The sequence below is a fragment of the Hirundo rustica genome, chromosome 17 (genome assembly GCF_015227805.2).
Source record: "Hirundo rustica isolate bHirRus1 chromosome 17, bHirRus1.pri.v3, whole genome shotgun sequence".
Lineage (NCBI taxonomy): Eukaryota > Metazoa > Chordata > Aves > Passeriformes > Hirundinidae > Hirundo > Hirundo rustica.
Window position 1 is genome coordinate 12,649,848 of NC_053466.1, and position 19,602 is coordinate 12,669,449.

The 19,602-nt window shown below is 64.7% G+C and overlaps 3 protein-coding genes across 5 annotated transcripts; all 3 read right to left on the reverse strand.

Annotated features, from left to right (window-relative positions):
• Window positions 1-312: 312 nt before the first annotated feature.
• On the reverse strand, window positions 313-2,403 carry LIF (LIF interleukin 6 family cytokine). The gene is made up of 3 exons (XM_040081138.2): window positions 2,391-2,403; window positions 1,908-2,323; window positions 313-1,774 (listed from the first exon to the last, which is right to left on the reverse strand). Exons 1-3 carry the CDS (start codon window positions 2,401-2,403, stop codon window positions 1,337-1,339), a joined length of 867 nt encoding a protein of 288 aa, XP_039937072.1. The 3' UTR covers window positions 313-1,336.
• A 7,066-nt stretch (window positions 2,404-9,469) lies between these two features.
• LOC120760662 (uncharacterized) lies at window positions 9,470-10,557 on the reverse strand. Its single transcript, XM_040081139.2, has 2 exons — window positions 10,047-10,557; window positions 9,470-9,925 (listed from the first exon to the last, which is right to left on the reverse strand). The coding sequence occupies exons 1-2, from the start codon at window positions 10,221-10,223 to the stop codon at window positions 9,470-9,472; spliced, it is 633 nt and encodes a 210-aa protein (XP_039937073.1). The 5' UTR covers window positions 10,224-10,557.
• Window positions 10,558-13,448: 2,891 nt separating this feature from the next.
• Window positions 13,449-18,825, reverse strand: CASTOR1 (cytosolic arginine sensor for mTORC1 subunit 1). Of its 3 annotated transcripts, none has more exons than XM_040081241.1 (9): window positions 18,684-18,825; window positions 18,507-18,577; window positions 16,088-16,281; window positions 15,870-16,002; window positions 15,281-15,404; window positions 14,643-14,756; window positions 14,474-14,556; window positions 14,262-14,352; window positions 13,449-14,178 (listed from the first exon to the last, which is right to left on the reverse strand). In XM_040081241.1, the coding sequence occupies exons 1-9, from the start codon at window positions 18,794-18,796 to the stop codon at window positions 14,049-14,051; spliced, it is 1,053 nt and encodes a 350-aa protein (XP_039937175.1). In that variant the 5' UTR covers window positions 18,797-18,825; the 3' UTR covers window positions 13,449-14,048. The 3 variants fall into 3 exon arrangements, with proteins under 3 accessions (XP_039937175.1, XP_039937174.1, XP_039937172.1); XM_040081240.1 differs by having other exon boundaries at window positions 14,258-14,352; XM_040081238.1 differs by having other exon boundaries at window positions 14,258-14,352; window positions 14,643-14,759.
• Between the last annotated feature and the right edge of the window lie 777 nt (window positions 18,826-19,602).

Below are 19,602 nucleotides of genomic sequence, written 5' to 3' on the forward strand. Positions count from 1 at the left end.
ATGGTCCCTGAACTTTTGGGCCGCTGGTGCACGTCAATTCAAACATCCCCCTCCAGAAAAATGTCAAAAATTATTGGAAAAATATATTTCAAATCAGCCATCCCATAGCGAGTGGGAAGGGAGGAAGGAACAAGGTGGCAGGGGACTGTGATCCACAGCGATGCCTTGAGTGGTTTTGGGGCAGCCCCGAGGGTGCTTTGGGAGAGCAGAGTTGTCTGAGGGTGAGCACAAAAGGGACCAACAAAGAGCAGCCAAATACAGTCTGTTTCTATTGGTTTATTAAAAAAAAAAAAAAAAAAAAAAAAAGTAGGGCAAGAAGTATAAAAAAATAAATATTTAAATAGAATTCCATGAATATATTACCACAAATCTTATTAATAATTATTAATTATTATTAACAATAAAATTATTAAAAGTCAGCTCTCAGTGCACTCTGGGCTTTCAACGGAGGCAATAAATAATCCTCACAGCCCGCTCTGGTGCCAGGAGCGAGCCAGCGCCACCTGCCACCGGCCTGGGGCCCGCCCCTGTGTCCCCACGTCCCCATGTCCCACATCCATGTGTCTCTGCGTCCCATGTCCCCATGTCCCCTTGTCCCATGTCCCCATGCCAGGGCTGAATTCAGCCGTGGGAAGCCAAGCTCTTGGCCGTTAGTACATTCAGAGCTCTTCCAGTGGGAAAAGCACTTTTCCAAAGGAGAGGACGTTCCGTGCCCCGCCGTGCCCGCGCGGGGGGATGATGCTCCACAGTGGGGTGACTGTCCCACACAGGTGGCCTTGTCCCAGACGGTGGGACCCAGCCCCAGCCAGCACAGCCACCAGTACCCTCAGTTTGGCTCCTTGCAGGGGAGCCCAGCCTTAAAGTGTGCAGGGGGAGCGTGTCCCCATGTCCCCACGTCCCTGCCAGCCACTGGATCCCAACGTCCTTCCTCGCAGTCCTTTTTCCAGGGAAGTGACAGCTTTCAGACGGTGCTCAGGGGCGTCTGTCCGACGGCTCCCCACAACGACACCGACCGTGGGGGACAGAGTCCGGCCCTGCCGCCAGCCCCCACGGCTCCCCGCGCCCCACGGGAGCACGGGGATGGCTGAGGCACATCCCGGGACCAGCCCACGCCCCGGCATCTCCTCGGGGATGCTCTGCCTCGTCCTGCTGGATGCTGTCTCTGCTCTGCCCGGGTCACTCCGGGCTGCAACGCTCGCCCCCTCAAGGGGCAATAAATTACCGGAGGGCGGATGGGGCCAGCGCAGGGTCCAGGTAATAAATAGGAAGGCGGGAATTCGGGAGGCGGCGGCGAGGCCGGCCAGCAGCAGAAAGGCAGCGGTGCCTGGGCAGGCGCTCATGAGGGGCCGAGATGAGGTAGGAGGACACGTGCCGCCTGGCCGATGACCTGCACGTACTTCCTGAGCACCTGGCAGCCCTGCTGCTTCTTCTTGAAGGCGCTCTTGCCCTTGGAGCTGTCCCCGTACCTGACGTCCACCTGGAAGATGTTGTAGTTCTTGCAGAGGAGGCAGGTGAGGTTGGAGATGAGGCCTCGGGTGGTCTTGGTGGTGTTGTGCAGCCTCTCGAGGAGCTCTTTGGCCATGGGGTTGAGCTCCTCCTGGTCGCGCGTGATGTTGCCCAGCGAGGCGTTGAGGAAGGCGAAGAGCTTGTACATGGCCACCATCACCTCCTTCCTCTCGCTCGTCCGGTTGACGCGGAAAGCGGGGAAGAAGATGCCAGCTGGGTTGCAGAGCTTGTCGCTCTCGCTGCTGAACGGTTCTCCCTGGCACTTCAGCTGGGGGGAGAGGCGAGCGTCACCCCACGTCCCCCGTGTCCCCCCTGCCACCGTCCCCGCGGTGTCCCCAGCCCTCCCGCTTCACGCACTCGTGCCTCGACTCCCCCCGCCGCCATCCCCAAGCTCCACTTACGTAGAGGCTGAAGAGTTCCTGGGCGGTGGCGTTGAGCACGGCCACCTGCCTGCGGGTCTGCTCCTGCACGTTGGAGCGGCACAAGCTGTGGCTGGGGCAGCCGGAGCCGGTCACCAGCAGCGCCCGGCCGGCCACCGGCCGCCGCTGCAGCAGGAGCAGGGCCACGAAGGGCACGACGCCTGTGTGGAGAGAGAGGCCGGAGTCACGCTGGGCACCGGGGCCAGGCGGAGGTGCCCCACGGGGACCGCGTTGCCGCTGATGCGGAGCATCCGCCGAGGATGACCCCGGCTCCAGGAGCCCTGAGGAGGGTGTCCAGCTGGAGCGGGGACTCTTCCCGCTCGGCTGTGCGTCCAGCTCAGCTGGAATCCCCAGACCCCCCTCTCTGCCGTCCCGGCCGTGCCGCAGCTCCCGTCCCGCTGCCGTGCCCCTCACCTGCCCTCCGGCAGGGGCTCCCCCGCCTCCCTTCCCGGCGCGGGGCCCCGCAGCATTCCCACATTTCGCAACCGGCCCGGTGGCGACCTGTCGGGTTCGATCAAACGCGCAAGACGCTTTTTCCTCCGTTATCCTGGTCCGGGCGCTTCGGGAGCAAGGCCCCACCCCGGGCCGGCTGACTCAGCGGGGCTCCCGCAAGGAAACCTGCTCTCGGCGTGCCCTCCCTCCTCCCTCCCGCCCCCGGCCCCACCGCCTGCCTCAGTTTCCCCGTCTGACAAGCGGGCGCAGCGCCGAGGAGTCCTGGGGAGAGACGACGCAGCTGCCAGAGGCTCCAGCCAGGAAATCCCTGGACGCGGAACAAGGGCACCCTTGAGCCTCCGGCAGCTGGGTCGCCCCGGCGTCCCCTCCTGAGAGAGGGGCTCTGCGGCCCCCAGTCCAGGGGGAATCCCCCAAACCGGGACGCATCTCTGTTCGGGGAGGCCAAAGCGCTTCTAGAGCCACTGCGCTGGGCATCCTCGGGGAGGGTGGCCCGGGTGTCACCGCTGCTGGGTGACCTGGATGCCACCCTCAGGGTGGGGGTCCCGTGCCCGCCGCGGGGGTGCTGCCAGGCGAAGTCCCCGGGCCGTGACGAGAGCCGAAGTCGCCCGCACTTGTCAGCGCCTCGGACGTGCCGCCGGTGCCCGGTAATCCAAGCCTCGATTTATTTACCCTGCCCAGGTGGGAGAGGACTTACCTGGGCGTGCTCCGATCCCTGAGCCGCCGCTCCCCTCCCGCGCGGGACGGGGGGACCCAGCCTCCCCTCGCCCCCGGGTCACATTCCCTGATTCCCCTCTGCCTGTGTCCCCCCGGCCGCCGCTCCTGCCCATTTCACAGCTGGGCGCGGGAGGCTCGGCACCCACGTGGGCCAGGGGCTGGGTGGGTGGGGGGTGCCAGGTGGGTGCTGCCCCGTGGGACCCCCCAGAAAGGGCTTCTGGTGTGGGGGCTGCTCCCTCCAACCCTCCTCCCGCACTTGGCAGCCTCCCCATCCTCCCAGCGCTCCCGACACGGCAGCGGCTCGCGGCATCGGGGGACCCAGAAGGAGGAAAAGCAGGAGGGGGGGGGGGGGGGAAGTATTGAAAAGTACAAAAAAGAAAAAAAAAAATCCCCCCCTCCTTGAGATTTTTTTTTTTTTTTTCCCTCTTGGAAGCATTTCCAGTTATATAAGTGTCCAGATGTTGGCTGCACCGCGCCAGCGCCGCGCTCCGCTCCCGCTGCCAATTCCCAGAGATGCTCATCCCGGGGGGGACGCAGCGCGGCGGGAGCCCTCGCTCCGGCTCCAGCGGCGGCATCCAGCCGGGACCCGCCTGCACCCGAGCATCACCGGCAAAAGGAGGGGAGGGGGAGGAAAAAAGGGGGAGGGGGGAGAAGGGGAAGTAGTATCTCCAAAGTCGAGGTAGATATATATATATATATCTTTTTTTTTTTTTTTACCTGCCGGCACGAACTTCATTGTGAGCCGCGTCCCGGGAGCGACTTAATAGGGATTGGTGTTGGCAGAGGAAGTTTTCAGAAATTCATGTTCATACTGGGGGACTTCTCGGGGTTTATATACCGGTCCAGCCTCCTATGAAGTGGGGGTGGAGATGGGGGGTGGGAGAGAATGGCCAGCTATGGTTACTTCAATTTGAACTGCAAAAGGAAGAAGGTTTGGAGATCATGAATGATTCTTACAAATCAACTTCTGAAAAAAGTTGATGTCACAGGATTTTGCGTCGCCTTTTGTTTTACGCGGGGGCTCGGGGAAGTGGGTGGGCTGGGACCCCCCCCAAGGGAAGTGCGCGGCCCCACGTGGGGTTCGGGGGTGTCGAGGCGCGGCGGCGAACGCGCGATGCTGTGACTCAGGAGCCGCAAAGCACTTTCACCCCCGGGTCCCCTTCCCCGGGCCGCGGCTTCCCCGCTGGCTGCCGGAGCAGGCAATAAACCGAAGGAGGTAAAAAAGTCTGGTTTGGGGGTTCGGGGGAGTTTTGGAGAGATGGAAGGCGCGGGGAAGCGGTGGCGGGGCGCCTCGGTCACTGCGGGATGGCCGCGGTGGCAGCGGTGTCCCCAGCCCGCCGCAGGCTCATCCCTTCGGGCAAAAGCATTATCAGTAAAGGGTGGGTTTTCTGCAGGAAAAAGGACAAACCCACCCAGGGGGAGAGGCCGGACCTGCCCCCCCAGGGTTAACCCTTCCCTCGGCGGGGCTTTCCCCTGCCCGGAGCGGGCAGAGGGTGCTGGAGCAGACAGGAGGGCGCTGGGTCACCGTCTCGTGGGGATCCCACGGGATCAGCACGCTGAGGGGCTGTTCGCTGCCCGATTTGGGTGAAAAACAGGTTAAATGGATTTTTTTTTTTTTTTTTTTCCCTACTGTGTATTTTTTTTTTTTTTCCTCACCGTGGCCGAACTGAAACTTTAATCAGGTTTAACAAGTTTGTGCCCCGGCAGGTGAACCGGCGGTGACAGTCACAGGAACGATGACGCAAGAGCCACCGCCACCCCGGGTGTCCTCCCTTTGGCGGGGGGACACGGGGAGGGGGGACACGGAGACCCCCACCCCGTGCTGGTGGAGTTGGGCCATAGCTACTGCGTGCCTCAGTTTCCCCATCAAGGACCAGCCTGCTTTGCCGGTGGCACTGATGCCTCAGCCCAGTCTGGTCTTAGCGGGACATCAGCGATGAGCTGGGGACTGTGGAGGGTGGGGACCATGAGCTCCATCTCCGACCTTCCAGCCTCATCCCAAATCTTTTTGGGATATGGGGACCAGCACTTTGACGGACATCTGATGGCCTGACGCAATTAATTAGCTGAGGAATTTGTAACACTTAATTATTAGCATAGGGAACGTCCTGGGGGGTTGTGTGCAGGGGTTGACATGGATTTGACCTTTTCCTGGATTTCTCGGGAGCGACTGAGTCCAGGCTGGAGCTGAGCTGGGCTTTGGTGTCCCCTGAGTGGTGTGGGACCCCTGGGCATGGTGGGACCATCAAGGTGGCATCAGTGTCGCCACCGGTGTCACCACCATTGTCCCCACCAGCTCAGCCCTTGGGGCAAAAGCCTTAGGACTAAAGGATGGGTTTTCTCTAGGAAAAAAGACAAACCCGCGGGGGAACGCTGAGCCTCTGCAGGGGGGGATGCTCCGGTGGGAAAAACCGAATTCCTAGTCCAGGCAGGCTGGATAGGGAGATGGCAGCACGGGAGATGCCAGGGTGGGAGGTACCAGGATGGGAGATGACGCCCAGGAATATCCCCTTTCCCAATCCCTTTGGTAACAGGAATATCCCCCACGGATCCTGTGCCCATGCCCCGTGGAGACAGGCAGCAGGAACGGGGTGCAGGAGCATGAGGAGATGGCGACAGGGGCGGGGGTCCCAGGGTGTCCCAAGGAGGGAGCGGGAAGCGGGGACGGGGAGAGCCAGCCCTCCCTGTCAGAGGAGGCTGAGGGTCGGCGACCTGTGGGGTCTGGGAGCCCCAGGAAGAGCTGGGGCAGGTTGGTCAGGGGACAGCTGTCCGCACTGTCCCCTCCCTCCCCACCGCCGACCTGCCCAGGGTGTTCCAAGGCCACCGCTGCCATGCTGCTGCTCTGTGCCCTTCGGAGCGGTCCCCTCTGTGCATCCCTGCCCGTAACTGTCCCCAGCTCCATCGCGGACACCGCACCCCGTCCCTGTCCCCTTGCCTGTCCCCATGATGCCTCTCTGTCGCATCCCTGTCCCCCTGCCGTTCCCTCTTCCCTGTCCCTATGCTGCCCCTTCCTCATCGCTATGCCACTCTCGCTCATCCCTGTCCCATCCCTGTCCCATCCCTGTCCCATCCCTGTCCTCATCCCTGTCCCATCCCTGTCCTCATCCCTGTCCCATCCCTGTCCTCATCCCTGTCCTATCCCTGTCCCATCCCTGTCCCATCCCTGTCCCATCCCTTTCCCATCCCTGTCCCATCCCTGTCCTCATCCCTGTCCCATCCCTGTCCTCATCCCTGTCCTATCCCTGTCCCATCCCTGTCCCATCCCTGTCCCATCCCTCTCCCATCCCTGTCCCATCCCTGTCCTATCCCTGTCCTCATCCCTGTCCTCATCCCTGTCCCATCCCTGTCCTATCCCTGTCCCATCCCTGTCTCATCCCTGTCCCATCCCTGTCCCATCCCTGTCCTCATCCCTGTCCCATCCCTGTCTCATCCCTGTCCCATCCCTGTCCCATCCCTGTCTCATCCCTGTCCCATCCCTGTCTCATCCCTGTCCCATCCCTGTCCCATCCCTGTCCTCATCCCTGTCCCATCCCTGTCTCATCCCTGTCCCATCCCTGTCCTCATCCCTGTCCCATCCCTGTCTCATCCCTGTCCCATCCCTGTCCCATCCCTGTCCTCATCCCTGTCCCATCCCTGTCTCATCCCTGTCCCATCCCTGTCCCATCCCTGTCCTCATCCCTGTCCCATCCCTGTCCCATCCCTGTCCTCATCCCTGTCCCATCCCTGTCCCATCCCTGTCCCATCCCTGTCTCATCCCTGTCCCATCCCTGTCCCATCCCTGTCCCATCCCTGTCCCCGTGCTGCCCCCTGCTGCCCCAGCCCAGAACTGGCCTCTCCCCATCCCATAATTGCCCCGCCGCCCCATCGCAACTCAGAGCTGCCCCATCCCGGCTCCGGAGCTGCTCCCTGCCCCTTCCCCACCCCAGACCTCTCCCCTCCCAACCAGCAGCTGTCCCCTCCTGCCCTTCCCCATCCCATCATTGTCCCCCCGCCCCAGCCCCTCCCTGAACTGCCCCAGCTCCCCCCATTACTGCCCCACCCCATAACTGCCCCCCATGCCCCATCCTTATCCCCCTCTGGCTCCTCTCCCGGTCCCATCCCGCGGTGTCCCCGTGCAGGGGGGACCCCCACATTCCAGGGTCACCAAAAGCCCTGGGGTGTCCCCCGGTGTGGGGCTGAGGCTGCTGTGGGATGGGGGTGCCCGGGGGCCCTCCCGGGGGGCTGAGCCAGGCAGGTGCTCCCGTCCCGGGGAAACCCAGAGCCGAAGAACGGAGGGCACCGAATTCCCCTTTGAGTCACGGTGGGGCCCTGCCGGGGCTGCCTCACCCTGTCCCTGTGCCCCACCGGTGCCACCCAGCAGTGCCATCCCACAGGCGTCACCCACACGAGTGGGCACTGGGCTCCCCTTGGGTGTCGCCTTGGGGACACCAGAGAAGCCACCACCCCTTCAGTGACACTCAGCTGGTGTCACCCCAGCCCTCCCCACAGTCCCAGGGGGGTCACGTACCTGCAGCCTCCCCTCTGCTGCCCTCTCCAGAGCTGGGTGGGCGGCTGGGTGGTGGCACAGTCACGGTCACCGTCACGGTCACCCACGGCACGCCAAGCTGGCCCAGGTTGTTTCATGGTGACATTGTCCCACCACGAGTGTCCCCAGAGGGCCGTGGCGGCCGTCCCGGTGGCGATGCTCCCGGGACTGACTCAGGCTGCAGTGCCGGCGGCAGAGCCGGGCAGTCCGGCGGCACCGCACACGGCACCCACGGGGAACGAGTGACTCCATGGGGACACATGACCAGGTCTTAGGATTTTTGACTCAGAGGGACCGGTGGCAGTGGGTGGCCCGGTCCCCGTGGTGGCCCAGAGGACGCTGTGCTCAGTGTGGCTGCGGTGATGGCCCGGACAGGGCCGTGACAGGTGGCACCAGGTGTCGTGTGGCCTGTGCCACACCACGGCACGGCGCCTTCCCGGCAGTGCCAGGCCCTGTGGTGGCACACCACAGCCTCTCACAGCACATGCCCCATGTCACACTGCTGCGTGCCACGTCCTGTGCCACATCCCATCGTGTGCCACATTCTGTGCCGTGCCACGGGCCACATCCCGGCATGTGCCACGCTGTGTGTCACAGCACCTTGTCCCACATGTCCCCCTCCATGTCACGTCCCCTGTGCCCCGGCAAGGACATCAGGCACAACCCGGCCACCAGAATATCTGCCCACAGCCACCAGGACAGACAAGGGACAAAGGGACCCAGGGACACGACGTCTCAGTGGTGGCCCATTGGCCAAGGTCAGCACTTTATTTCCTTCTGCCATCGTACAAAAATAAAGAAGTGCCACGTGGGCGGGGGCACTGCCCTTCTCTGTGTACCAAAAATATCAATATACATAAATAAATCCTTGTGATGTTCACAGTTTAACACCGTACAAAAATATAATAAAAATAGATATTTATATATTAGAAATGTCCTTAAATACTTCTGCAACCTGCAGGAGTTAAGTTAACCCCAATAATCAATAAATACAATAAACACACAAATACTAATGTATAAATTAGGGGGGAGGCAGTGAGGGCTGCCCCCCACTGTCACAGTGCAGCAGCCAGAGCCCAGTCCCTGCTGGGCTGTGGTGGCACGGCCTGGGAGGCTCTGGGGGGACACGGAGGGGACAGGGATGCTGGGAGTATGGGAACACCCAGTGCGCAGGAGTGAGCCTGGGGACACTGAGAGCGGGGACACAGAGCACAGGAGACACTGAGGGATGAGGACAGGGATGTGCAAAGGGACACTGAGCACAGAAGGACGCTGAGCACAGAGGGACACTGAGCACAGAGGGACACTGAGCACAGAGGCACGCACACTGTGCGGGGACGCAGGATTCCGCTCTGGGAGCAGAGCCGGCGCGGAGCGGGCAGGGAGCGGCAACACCGGTGACAGTCGCCGGTGGCAGCAGCGCTCTCCGTGGGCCCGGTGGGGTGGCGGGTGCTGGGCCAGCAGCTCTTAGTCAGGCTGTGTCACCCGACCCATTGAATCACTGGAAAATCCGGCAGGGCTCGGGGACAGGGAACAGCTCCCGGGGGACACCCGGCCCCACTGGGGCCGCCTGGATCCACGGGGAAGTGGGGCAGGACGTGGGAGAGCCAGCCAGGGCTGTCCTGCAGCCCAGCGGTGGCACGGGGACATCGGGGTCCCCACGAGGAGCCGAAGCGGCGGGAGATGCTGTCAGTGCATCTGAGCCCCCGCTCCGGTGAGGCGAGAAGGGCTCCGTGGTGCATCCCCGCCATCGGCTGCCTCTCCATCCTGGGAATGGGGTCGGGATCGCGTCTCGCGAGCTGGAGATGGCGGAGAGGATGCAGACGGGAGCTCCGGTGCCGGCCGGGCTGCCCTAGGGGCGTGCAGGCGGCCGTGAGCCCCGGTGCGATCTCCGGCGCGTCCGGCGGCTCCCGGCGTCCAGCTCGGCGCTGCGCTCGGCCATGAAGCGGGCGTAGCTCCAGAGGATCTGGCACCCCTGCAGCTTCTGTCGGAAGATGCTGAGGGATGCCGCGGGGCTGGGGAGCGGCCGGCGGCCGGGGCGAGGGCTGGGGGCCGGGAAGAGCCCCGCCAGGTTGTTGAGGAGCGCTCGCACCTTCCGGTGGGTCCTGCTCAAGCGGCGAAGGATTTCGGCCTCGGGGTGGTGGAGGTCGCGCTGGTGCCGGATGATGTCCTGCAGCGCCTGCTCCATGTGGATCATGGGCCTCCGCAGCCTCCGCAGCCCCCAGGGCCCCTTCGCCGGCCTCTGCAGCCACTCGGGGGGATCGTTGGTGCGGCAGATGTTGTGGATGGCCAGGTGCTGCTCCCTCTCCTGCCCAGAGATCGGAGAGGAAGATCAGGGATGTGGAAGCAGCACGGGGATGTGGGACCGCCCCGCACCTGCCCTGCGGAGGGGACAGGCGGGACGCCTTGCCCTGGGGAAGGGGACTCACGTAGAAGCTGAAGAGCTCCTGCGCGTCCTCGGCCATGAGCCTCACCAGCGCCTGGGTCTGGGGCACGGTGGGGGCCAGCGGGGACCTGCCCCCCTGGCCCGGCACTGCCCAGAGGATCAGGAGCCCTTTGGCGACAGCTGCGGAGGAAGAGGAGGCAGTCAGGGGCCGTTGGGGCATCGCTGGGCGCAGGGACACAAACCTCTCTCCCAGGGTCACCACCCCTCCTCCAGAAATGCTGCCGGCCCCACAGTCCCTGTCCCCAGCCCCCGCGCCTAAAACCTGCTGGGGACCCGGCGGGGAGGAGGATGAGAGCGCTGGAGATGCCGTGGAGCAGTCGGGATGCGCGGACCAACCTCGGCAGCCGCTCCAGCAGCTCCCCCTGCCAGCGCGGGCCACCGCAAAAGAGGGGACAGCAGCGACACTCCTGGATCCAGTCCCGCTGTCCAGCTCTGGCCAGCCCCTGTCCCGGTCCCGCTGTCACCCACAGGACTTTGGATACGGCACTGGGCTGACACAGCCGCCGTCTCTCGGGGCGAGCTGACGCCTGACCTTCTGCCACTGGTCCCCAAACTGTCCCCTCCTGCATCCCCTGTCTCCCAGGCTGCCCGCTCCCGGTGCCCCCCATGTGCCACAGCGGGGAATGTCCCCGCCAGCGCCCGAGGGAGGCGACACTGCCGGGCACAGCCTCGGTGCCATCTGCCAGGGCACCGCCATGGGCGCCCCGCGGCCGCGCTCCCTCGCGGCTCCCGGCCGGACACGGGCACACGGGACACGGGGACACGGGCACACGGGACACGGGCACACGGGCACACGGGCACACGGGCACACGGGACACGGGCACACACGTACCTGCCAGCACGCCCCAGGGCCGCCCGTCGCACCGCATGGCCGGGGCAGGGTGTCCGCCCGGGGCTGCCGGGCGCGCAAGCCACTTCCTTAAGCGCTCGGCGATGGGGAAGCTCGGCTTTTAAAGCGCACCCGAGTCATCCCCACTTCCGAGGGACCCAACGAGAAGTGAAGCCGCGTCCCGGGGGCCAATGAGGGTGAGGGCAGAGGCGGGAGGAAATGGGGTCGGACGGATGATGGGGATTTCTTCGAGTCAGTTCCTCGAGGGAGTCCGGGTGGGTCCAGCCTGGAAGGCTGCGGTCCCACGGCTCATCCCGGATCTGGCAGGACCCCCGAGTCCCGGCTCCTTGGGAAAGAGACTTTCTGGTTCACGCTGGCGGCGCCGCTCAGCACCTAACAGGTTGAACTGAAACCGGCGCCGGCCGCCCCGAAACCCCAATGCAAAAGAGGGCAGCGGGGCCATGTCACCCATGTGCCACCACGAGGTGTTTTGTGCCCCAAATCCAGCTGCGGAAGGCAAAAATCTACCTTGGCAAGGAGGGAGGTGGAAGTGCGGGAAGTGCAGAGCATCCCAGCACTGCCTGATGCTCTGGGGGATGCTCCATCCTCCTGCTCACACCCACCCACACCTCTGGGTGACAAATCTGGGTGCTGAACCGGGTGAGGGACACCAGGCTTGGCCTCTCTGCCCGGCAGCACCCACGGGAACACCGGGGGCGCCGAGAGCTGCAGCCCCGGGGCTCGGCACGGCCCCACCGGCACCGCCCGGGGCTGGCACGGCCTCGGCGCCACCAGCAGCACCCAGGGCGCTCCCCTTGTCCCCTGGTCCCCCTGGGCTTCCCTTCCTGTCAGGTGGAGCCCGGCACCGACAGGGGTTTTCCCGTTCCTTAGAGATGAATGTCTCCCATCAGCGTTTTGAGGTGTGTCGCAATCCCGTTGATTTTGGTGACCTTCGCCGAATTTACGCATTTGTAATTCGGAGAGTTTGGTGGTGGCGGAGGCAGACAACCCAGAAATCAACAGCTCCTTCCAGGAGGAAGGATGCAGCGGTGACTCACTTTTAGAAGTGCTTTCTTTTCCCAAAATTTCCCTGCCCTGGCCGTGCCCGGTCTGCTCCCTCCACCAGCTGCCTCTGAGGACTCCTCTTCCTCCTGCCCGGGCCTCACCGGCAGAGGGGCGGCTGGGGGGGGCTCGGTGGGATCGGGGTGGGCAGGGCTGTGCCCAGGGCAGTCCTGGGGAGGTGGAGGAACCAGGAGAAAATCTTGTTCACTCCACAGCAGTTTGTCCATCCCTCAGGCTGCCTAGACAGGCTGTCCATCCATCCATCCATCCATGCATCCACCCACCCATCCACCTGTCTGTCCACTTGTCCATCCATCCATTATCCTGTGCACACATCCAAAAACTCCTCCACTTGTTCAGCTATGCATTAACCTGTCTATCCATATGATCATCCATCCACCCATCCATCCATCCATCCATCCATCCATCCATCCATCCATCCATCCATCCATCATCCATCCATCATCCATCTATCCATCCATCCATCCATCCATCCATCATCCATCCATCCATCCATCCATCATCCATCCATCATCCATCTATCCATCCATCCATCCATCCATCCATCATCCATCCATCCATCCATCCACTTCTTCCTGTTCCATCCTTATCCACCCATCCGTGCCCTGCCACAAGGCTGATCTCCCCTGGCCACAGGTGGCCCTTGCCCCTCCACGTGGCACCGTCACCCCCTGGGCTGGGCCAGCAGGATGCCACGCTGGTGGCCACCCCGCTGATGGCAAGCGGGTGGCCGGGACTGTGCAATACCCAACAGGGACAAAAATAGCGCCAGTGATTGCGTGGGCCAGTGGCAATTTCTTCATCACCAGGAGCGCGTCACCGGTGTCCCATGACTCGGAGAAGGGCCCGAGACAGGAAAGAGAGCACCCGGAGGGCTGGCAGGAAACTGGCGGCTGCAAGTGTGTGGGGCTGACGTGGGCAAGACGTGCCAGGCCCAGGGCACAGTCCTGCCCGGAACATGGGACAGCGGGGAACAGGTTTTGGGGACGGGTTTTGGGGACAGGATGGGAGCAGATGTTCCCACCACGCTCGTGCTGGGTCTGGCTGAGGACCAGGCAGCCCCTGGGGGCACCCAGTGACTGCAGCACGCCCAGGAAGGCACAGCCCCCAGCCCCTGCACCCCGCTTTGCCACAGGATGCCGTGCTGCCAGCAAGGGAAGAGGACGTGGGGACACAGTGGCAGTGTGACAGGGACAGCCCCAGGCCTGGGGTTGAGCTCATGCCCCAGTTCCCCCCGCAGCCTGACCCAGTGTGGGGCAGGGGGAGGGCAGAGATGTGGGCCTGGGTTTCCCCAGGGCTGGTGATTTGCTGGGGGCTGCAGCTTTAACCAATTTTTTCACCTAAAAATACAGAGCAGAGAAAGTGGCCATGGCGCAGTCACCTCAGAGAGGGACTCTGTCCCCCAGTCCCATCCCAGCCCCTGCCACCAACACAGGGACCAGCTCTGGGCAACCTCCCTGGGCTACACAGAAATAAAAATAATAAGAATTTTATTGACTTATCAAAAACTATGTGAAAATACAACTCGTTGAGAGGCTGGGTGTCACCGTCACCCCTCCATGGCAGGTGACAGCCAGGGCTGGTGGTGAATCAGAGCCCCCCCCCACTGCCCCCATGGAGATTTTTGGGGTGCTGGGGTAACCCCAGCTCCAGGAATGCTCTCCCCTCCATGGGGCTGGTCCAGAGGTGTCCCTGAGCATCATGGCCACCCCTCCCTTCCCAAGGGGACACATCCCATCAGCCCCAGGCTGTCCCCTATAGCACCACGGTGGCACTTCACTGCTCTTTGGCACGTCCTGCAGCTGGACACACGGACTGTCCCCTGGGCCACCCACCCCACACAGGCCGGGATGGAGGGAGAGCGTGGCGCACAGGGGATGGCACACAGGGGGTGGCACACAGGGGATGGCACACAGGGGGTGGCACACAGGGGGTGGCACACACCCCTCTCCCGTGGGCCAACGCCCACTGCCGCAAGGCCACCATGTCCCCAAAGCCACCACATCCCCAGCACAGAGGGAGCGACGCTGTGCCCGGCCCTGTCCCGTGCTGGGGGATCATTAAAATTAAACATTAACGAACAGGGGCGGGGAGGAGGGGAGAGGCCGCGCCTGGACAGCGTGGGGACAGGCGGCCGCTATCTGCCGCTCTCCTGCCGCTGCTGCAGCAGCTGGATGACCTCGGCGATGCCCTCCTCGGGGACCTGCCGGGGGACGCAGGGGCGTCAGCCTCAGGGGACACCCCGGGGCCGGCGGGGTCCCCGCGGAGGGACAGGGACTCACCAAGGCGTGGTCGAAGTTGAAGGTGCTGATGTAATAGGCCGAGATGTCGGCGGCCGCCAGCGGCTCCGCGATCTGCGCCACGATGCCGCACTCGTCTGGGGGGCACAGGAGGTGTCAGATCCCTGCCCCGGGGACCTGAGGGGACAGCGGTGTCCCAGAGCACCCCCTGGGTGGCAGCGGCACGAGAGGGGACACGGCCACGGCGGCCACACTCACCGAAGCCGAGGGGCTGTCCCCCAATGCGCACCATCCGCCACAGCTCCCCCGTCGAGCTGGTCAGCAGGAGGTCGCTGGGGAAGCTGAGGGGGTGAAGCCAAGTGTCACCCCCTCCCTGAGCCCCCGGACACGGGGACAGAGGGACAGACAGCCCAGGGAGGGCACCTACCGCTTCTGGGTCTCGGCATCCATCACGATGGAGATGTAGCCCTCGATGAGGGAGAAGGAGAAGAAGGTGATGGAGTCGAGGTCCTGGCTGCCGGTGGCTGCATCCCACGGGGGGCTGCTGAGGGGGAAGGGGACACAGGGAGGGGTCACGACCCCCCAAAATGGGGAGGAGGAGGGCTTGGTGGCGGCACTGGGTGTCTGAGCATCATGCTGGGGTGCTGCAGGGTGCGGAGATAGGGGACAGCAGCAGGTGGCCCCACAGGGTCTGCAGCTCACAGGTGACACCATTCTCAAAAGGCCACGGTCACTCTGGAGCAGGAGCACGCCACCAGAAGGGACCCCATCCCAGGGGACACGGGAGGACCCAACCAGGAGCACCCCCTCCCCCCAGCCCATTCCAAACCCACCCTCTCCTGCTCTAGTCTCCCCCCTGGGATTTGGTACAGTGGTGGCTTTGTCCCTTGTGTCACCTCGGGGCTCCTACCCCTCACAGTGCAGCTCCCGGGAAGGCAAAACCAGTTTGGAAAACACACCCAGAGTCTGAAAACCCACTGGGACCAATGGCAGGGACCAATGTCACCGCAGTTCAGGTGGCACCAGGCAAGAGGCCACCCCCATGTCCCCATCCCCGGGATTCACCTGTGGGAGTAGAAGAGGACGTCGATGAGCATGGTGGCGATGGCGGGCAGCGTGTCGGGGGCCACCGTCAGGACACAGAAGCGGGTCTGGGGGCTCTGCACCGGGTGCAGCATGGGGCTGGCGGCTGGCAGGGGAACGGCCGCGCGTCAGGGCTGGGGACAGCTCGGGGACAGTCCCGCAGTGCCACCCCGTGGCCACAGCCCGGAGCCTCTCCGGGAGCAGAGGGGTGCCCGGGGGTCCCAAAGGACGGGGGTGCCACCGGTGGGAGCCGCGGCATCTCGGCGGGGACAGGGTGGCCCTGGGTGCCCCCAGATGGGCACCTCCAGAACTGGAGCATTTGGGTTAAATAAATACCACCGGTGGGAGCAGGAGCACCTTGGCAGGGACTTGGGTGGTGCTGGGTGACCACGGGGGTCTCCCAGGATGTCGGTTCCACTGGTGGAAACTGGATCATCCCGGTGGGGACTGGGTGGCCCTGGGACAGGGTGGCCCTGGAGGTCCCTCAAGGATATGGGTACCAGCAGCTGCAGCTGGAGCACCCGGGTGGGACTGGGCGGCCCCAGGGGACACAGAGCTCGGTGTCACTCACATGGCTTGGGCTTGAGGAAGCCGTTGCTCACGTCATCGCTGGTGACAGGGACACACTCGCCACCCTCCTCCTTGTAGATGTCGAACTCCCCGGCCAGCGTGTGGATCACCACGGGCAGGTCCCGCTCCCGCACCTGCCCCGGGCCAGGGGATCAGGGCCTGCGGGGCACAGCGGGGCCCTTGCACAGCCAGCCGGGTGCCACCGTGCCCGTCACTCACCAGGATGAAGTCGGTCTGGTACGTGGAGAGCATCAGCACCGAGACGTGGTGCTCGGCCAGCGGCGCGATGACGGACCGCGCGATCTTGGTGACGCCGGTGGCCTGGCAGCCGGGGGGTTCCCGCCCGTTGGAGACCACGCTGAGCACCAGCCACGTGGAATCTGCCACCTGCATGAACTCGGAGGGCGGCAGCTCTGCCAGGGACAAGGGACACTGAGGCGGGTGGCTCCACGGGGCTCGGCACAGCCGGACACAGGGCCGGTGCCAGCTCGGGCGCTGCGTGTCACTGTCCCCCGGGTGATGAGCGGAGCCAAGGTGGGATCAGCCCCAGGTGTGGGGACACCGGTTTGGGGGTGCAGATGAGCCCCATCCACAGGTGGAATGAGCCAGACAGGGCTCAGCTGCTCCACGCTGGGATGTGGCCATAGGGATGAGGGGGCCAAGGCTGCAGCCCCCCAAATCCCAAGATGTGTCTCTCCTCCCTGTGCCAGCACCCTAGGCTGGGTACATGGGGGTGTTTGCATTGCACCCCAAAAACAGCACCACGGGGCCATGGGGCTGCCCAGCTCATCCTCTGCCCCCCACGAGCCCCCAGCCCAGCTGGGAATGCTCAGGGATGCACATGGGGCACTGGAAGGGACAAGGTGAAGGTCATCCCACTGTCCTGGGAGTCCCAGCACCTGGTGCCAGCCTGGTGGAGAGAGCCCAGGCTGGCAGAGGGCCACAGCTGCTCCCCAAAAACCTGCTGGCGTTGGCAGGGTGGGCATATGCCAGCTGTTGCTGCCTCCCATGCCCCTTGCTCCTGCCCAGTAGAGGGGCTGGCACTGCTGGGGCACCCCAGGACTCAGCCAGGCTGCCCCCTCCTCTCTGGGCTCCCCTTCCCAGCAAGGGACGGGCCAGGGCACCCAAGGGGTCTCCAACCCACTCCTCCCATGCAGGAAAAGCGGGAGCAGCTCCCGTGGGAGATCACGCAAGCCTCAGCCCTTCGGTGGGCACCCAGTGCCCAAGGCCGGCTGAGACCCCGAACTCATCACCCCGGCGGTGGAGGGGAGGTCGCAGGGGCGGCGGGTCCGGCACCCACGGACCCCATCAGGAGACAGGCTCCGTACCCCGCTCCAAACTCGGCCCGGGGCAGGGCGGGAGCGCGGCCGGATCCAGGGCCTCGGCGGGTGTTCCCAGCGCCTGTTCCTGTGCAGGAAGCGCCAGAACAGCCTCGGCTCCGGCCCAGGGCCCAGTGCTGGGAACAGTGGGGGTGGGACAGGGACTCCGGGACATGGGGATCTGTCCCAGAACTCGATGTTTAATTGCTTTTCAACACCACCCTGGGCAAGGCTAAATGCAAGGGGACGCCGCTGTCTCTGTGTCACCCACCCAGGGCTTAATCCCGATCCCCAAGGGCAGGGGGTGCAGCTCTCCTCTGCTGGGGGTCCCCTTCCAGCCCAGCGGCGGGGGGACGCTGGCAGGACACTGGCCAAGGGGGCTCACAGGGCACTGCGGGGCCGCAGGCTCACCGGACCATTGTTCAGCACTTCCCGCCCTCCCCTCGGGATCGAGGAACGTTTGTCCGCAGGCCCCGAAATAAAACAATACATGGGGAACAGCTCTGGCTCTGGGAGCAGGGAGAGCCCGGGACGCGGTCCCGTTCCCCAGCAAAAGGAGGTGAGCCTGCGGCCCGGCCGTGAGCGCCCGTGGCCGGAGCGCTGACCCTTGTTCCTTGGGCCACGGCCAAGGATCCGCTGTGCCCGGCTCCCGCGGCCTCGGCAGGAAGGTTTGGGCGTGGGAAGCCGGGCCGGGATGCGGAGGCTCCGGCTCAGCCCGTCGGGCTGGTACCCCCGGCAGGGCCGGCGGTGAGGTGATGCACGGCACACGCCGGGTCACCGGCGCTGGGGACGGCACCAACCGGCACATCCCTGGGAGAAGGACTGGCTTGGAAGGGATCAAACCTCCCCAGGACACCCCAAAAGCTGGGCCCTGCTGCCGGACAGGCCTCGTCCCTGCCAGCCTGGCTGGGCCTGCGCTTCGCCCTCCTCTGCCAAAAGCCTCAGTTGACCCTCAGCGGGCGGAGGGACGGGATGAAATCGGACACGGGAATGATGACAGGAGGGCTGCTAGAGCCTGGAGCGCTGCCCGCGGGCATCCCGGGAGGTCTCAGCGCCCTGCCGGGAGCAGCCGGTGCCACGAGCCGGGTGACAGCTCTGCCCGGGAGGAGCTGCGGAGCGAGGGCAGCCACGCCGGCAGAGCCTCGGCCGGGCAAGCCGGTACCTCCCCGGCGCAGGCGCCGAGGGGCCGGCACGGGCATGTTCCGAGGGAGCCGAGCACAAGCCGGGACTCGCTCCCTGCGGCCCAGGCGTGGAGCCGGGCTGCGGACGCGCACAGCCCGTGCCCGCGGTGCCAGCCCGCCCTGCCCGCAGCTCCGTACCTTTGAAGCCCTCCTCGTCCAGCATGACCGTGTAATCCTCGGGGGTTTCCGTCAGGCTGAAGAACTTGCATCTGAAGAAGAAGAAATCGGTGCTGCTGATCCCAAAACCTCCGGCGTCTCCCGGGGCCGAGAGTCGGGGGAAGAAGAGGAGGGTGGTGGGGGAAGAAAGGCCGGTACCGGCAGCGCTGGGGCAGGAAGAGCAGCTTGAGCAGCGGGTGGGTGTAGAGCCAGAGCCCGCGGCGGGCCAGGCTCAGCACCCGCACCCGGTGCTCCAGGATGTGCAGGTCCATGGCGGCCGCGCCGCCCCGGGAACCGCCGCCGCCGCCGCTTTAAGGGCGGACACGGGACCGCCCCGGGACCGGCCCAGGACCGCCCCGCATCGCCCCGGGACCGCCCCGCATCACCCCGGGACCACCCCGGGACCGGCCCAGGACCGGCCCAGGACCGCCCCGCATCGCCCCGGGACCGCCCGGCATCGCCCCGGGACCGCCTCGCGTCGGCCCGGAACAGCTCCGGAACCCCGGGACCGCCCCTCATCGCTTCGTCAACGCCCTGTGACCGCCCTCACCGCCCTGGGACCGATCCGGGCACGCCCCGCATCTCGCTGGAACCTCCCTGCGACCGCCTGCCTGGCCCCAGCACTGCCCCGCACCGCCCCGGGACAACGCCGGCACTGCCCCGCACCGCGAGAAAGGCAACGAGCCCGGCCCGGCGCTCCGGGAGCAGCCTCAGTTCAAAGCCCCGGGACAGCCCCACCGGAGCCTCCGAACCAGCCTCAATACAGAGCTCCACGGTGCCCATCCAGCCCAAATTCAGCACCCCGGGTGCTTCGAGCAGCTTCAACTCAGAGTCCCGGGGTACCCCTGAACTGCAGCCCTGGGGGTGCCCAAAGCAGCCTCAGTTCAACACCCGGGGTGTCCAACCAAAGGAGACCCTCTGGGAGCCACTGCCAACCTCACCCTACCCCTGCCCCAGCACCCAATCGGGTCCTAGATGCTCAGCCCCAACACCAGGCCCACCCTTGGGAGAAAGGGGTTTCAGGCAGAATTCCTGCCTGCAGGAAGCAAGAGAGAGATGGCCTGGGCACTATTTTGGG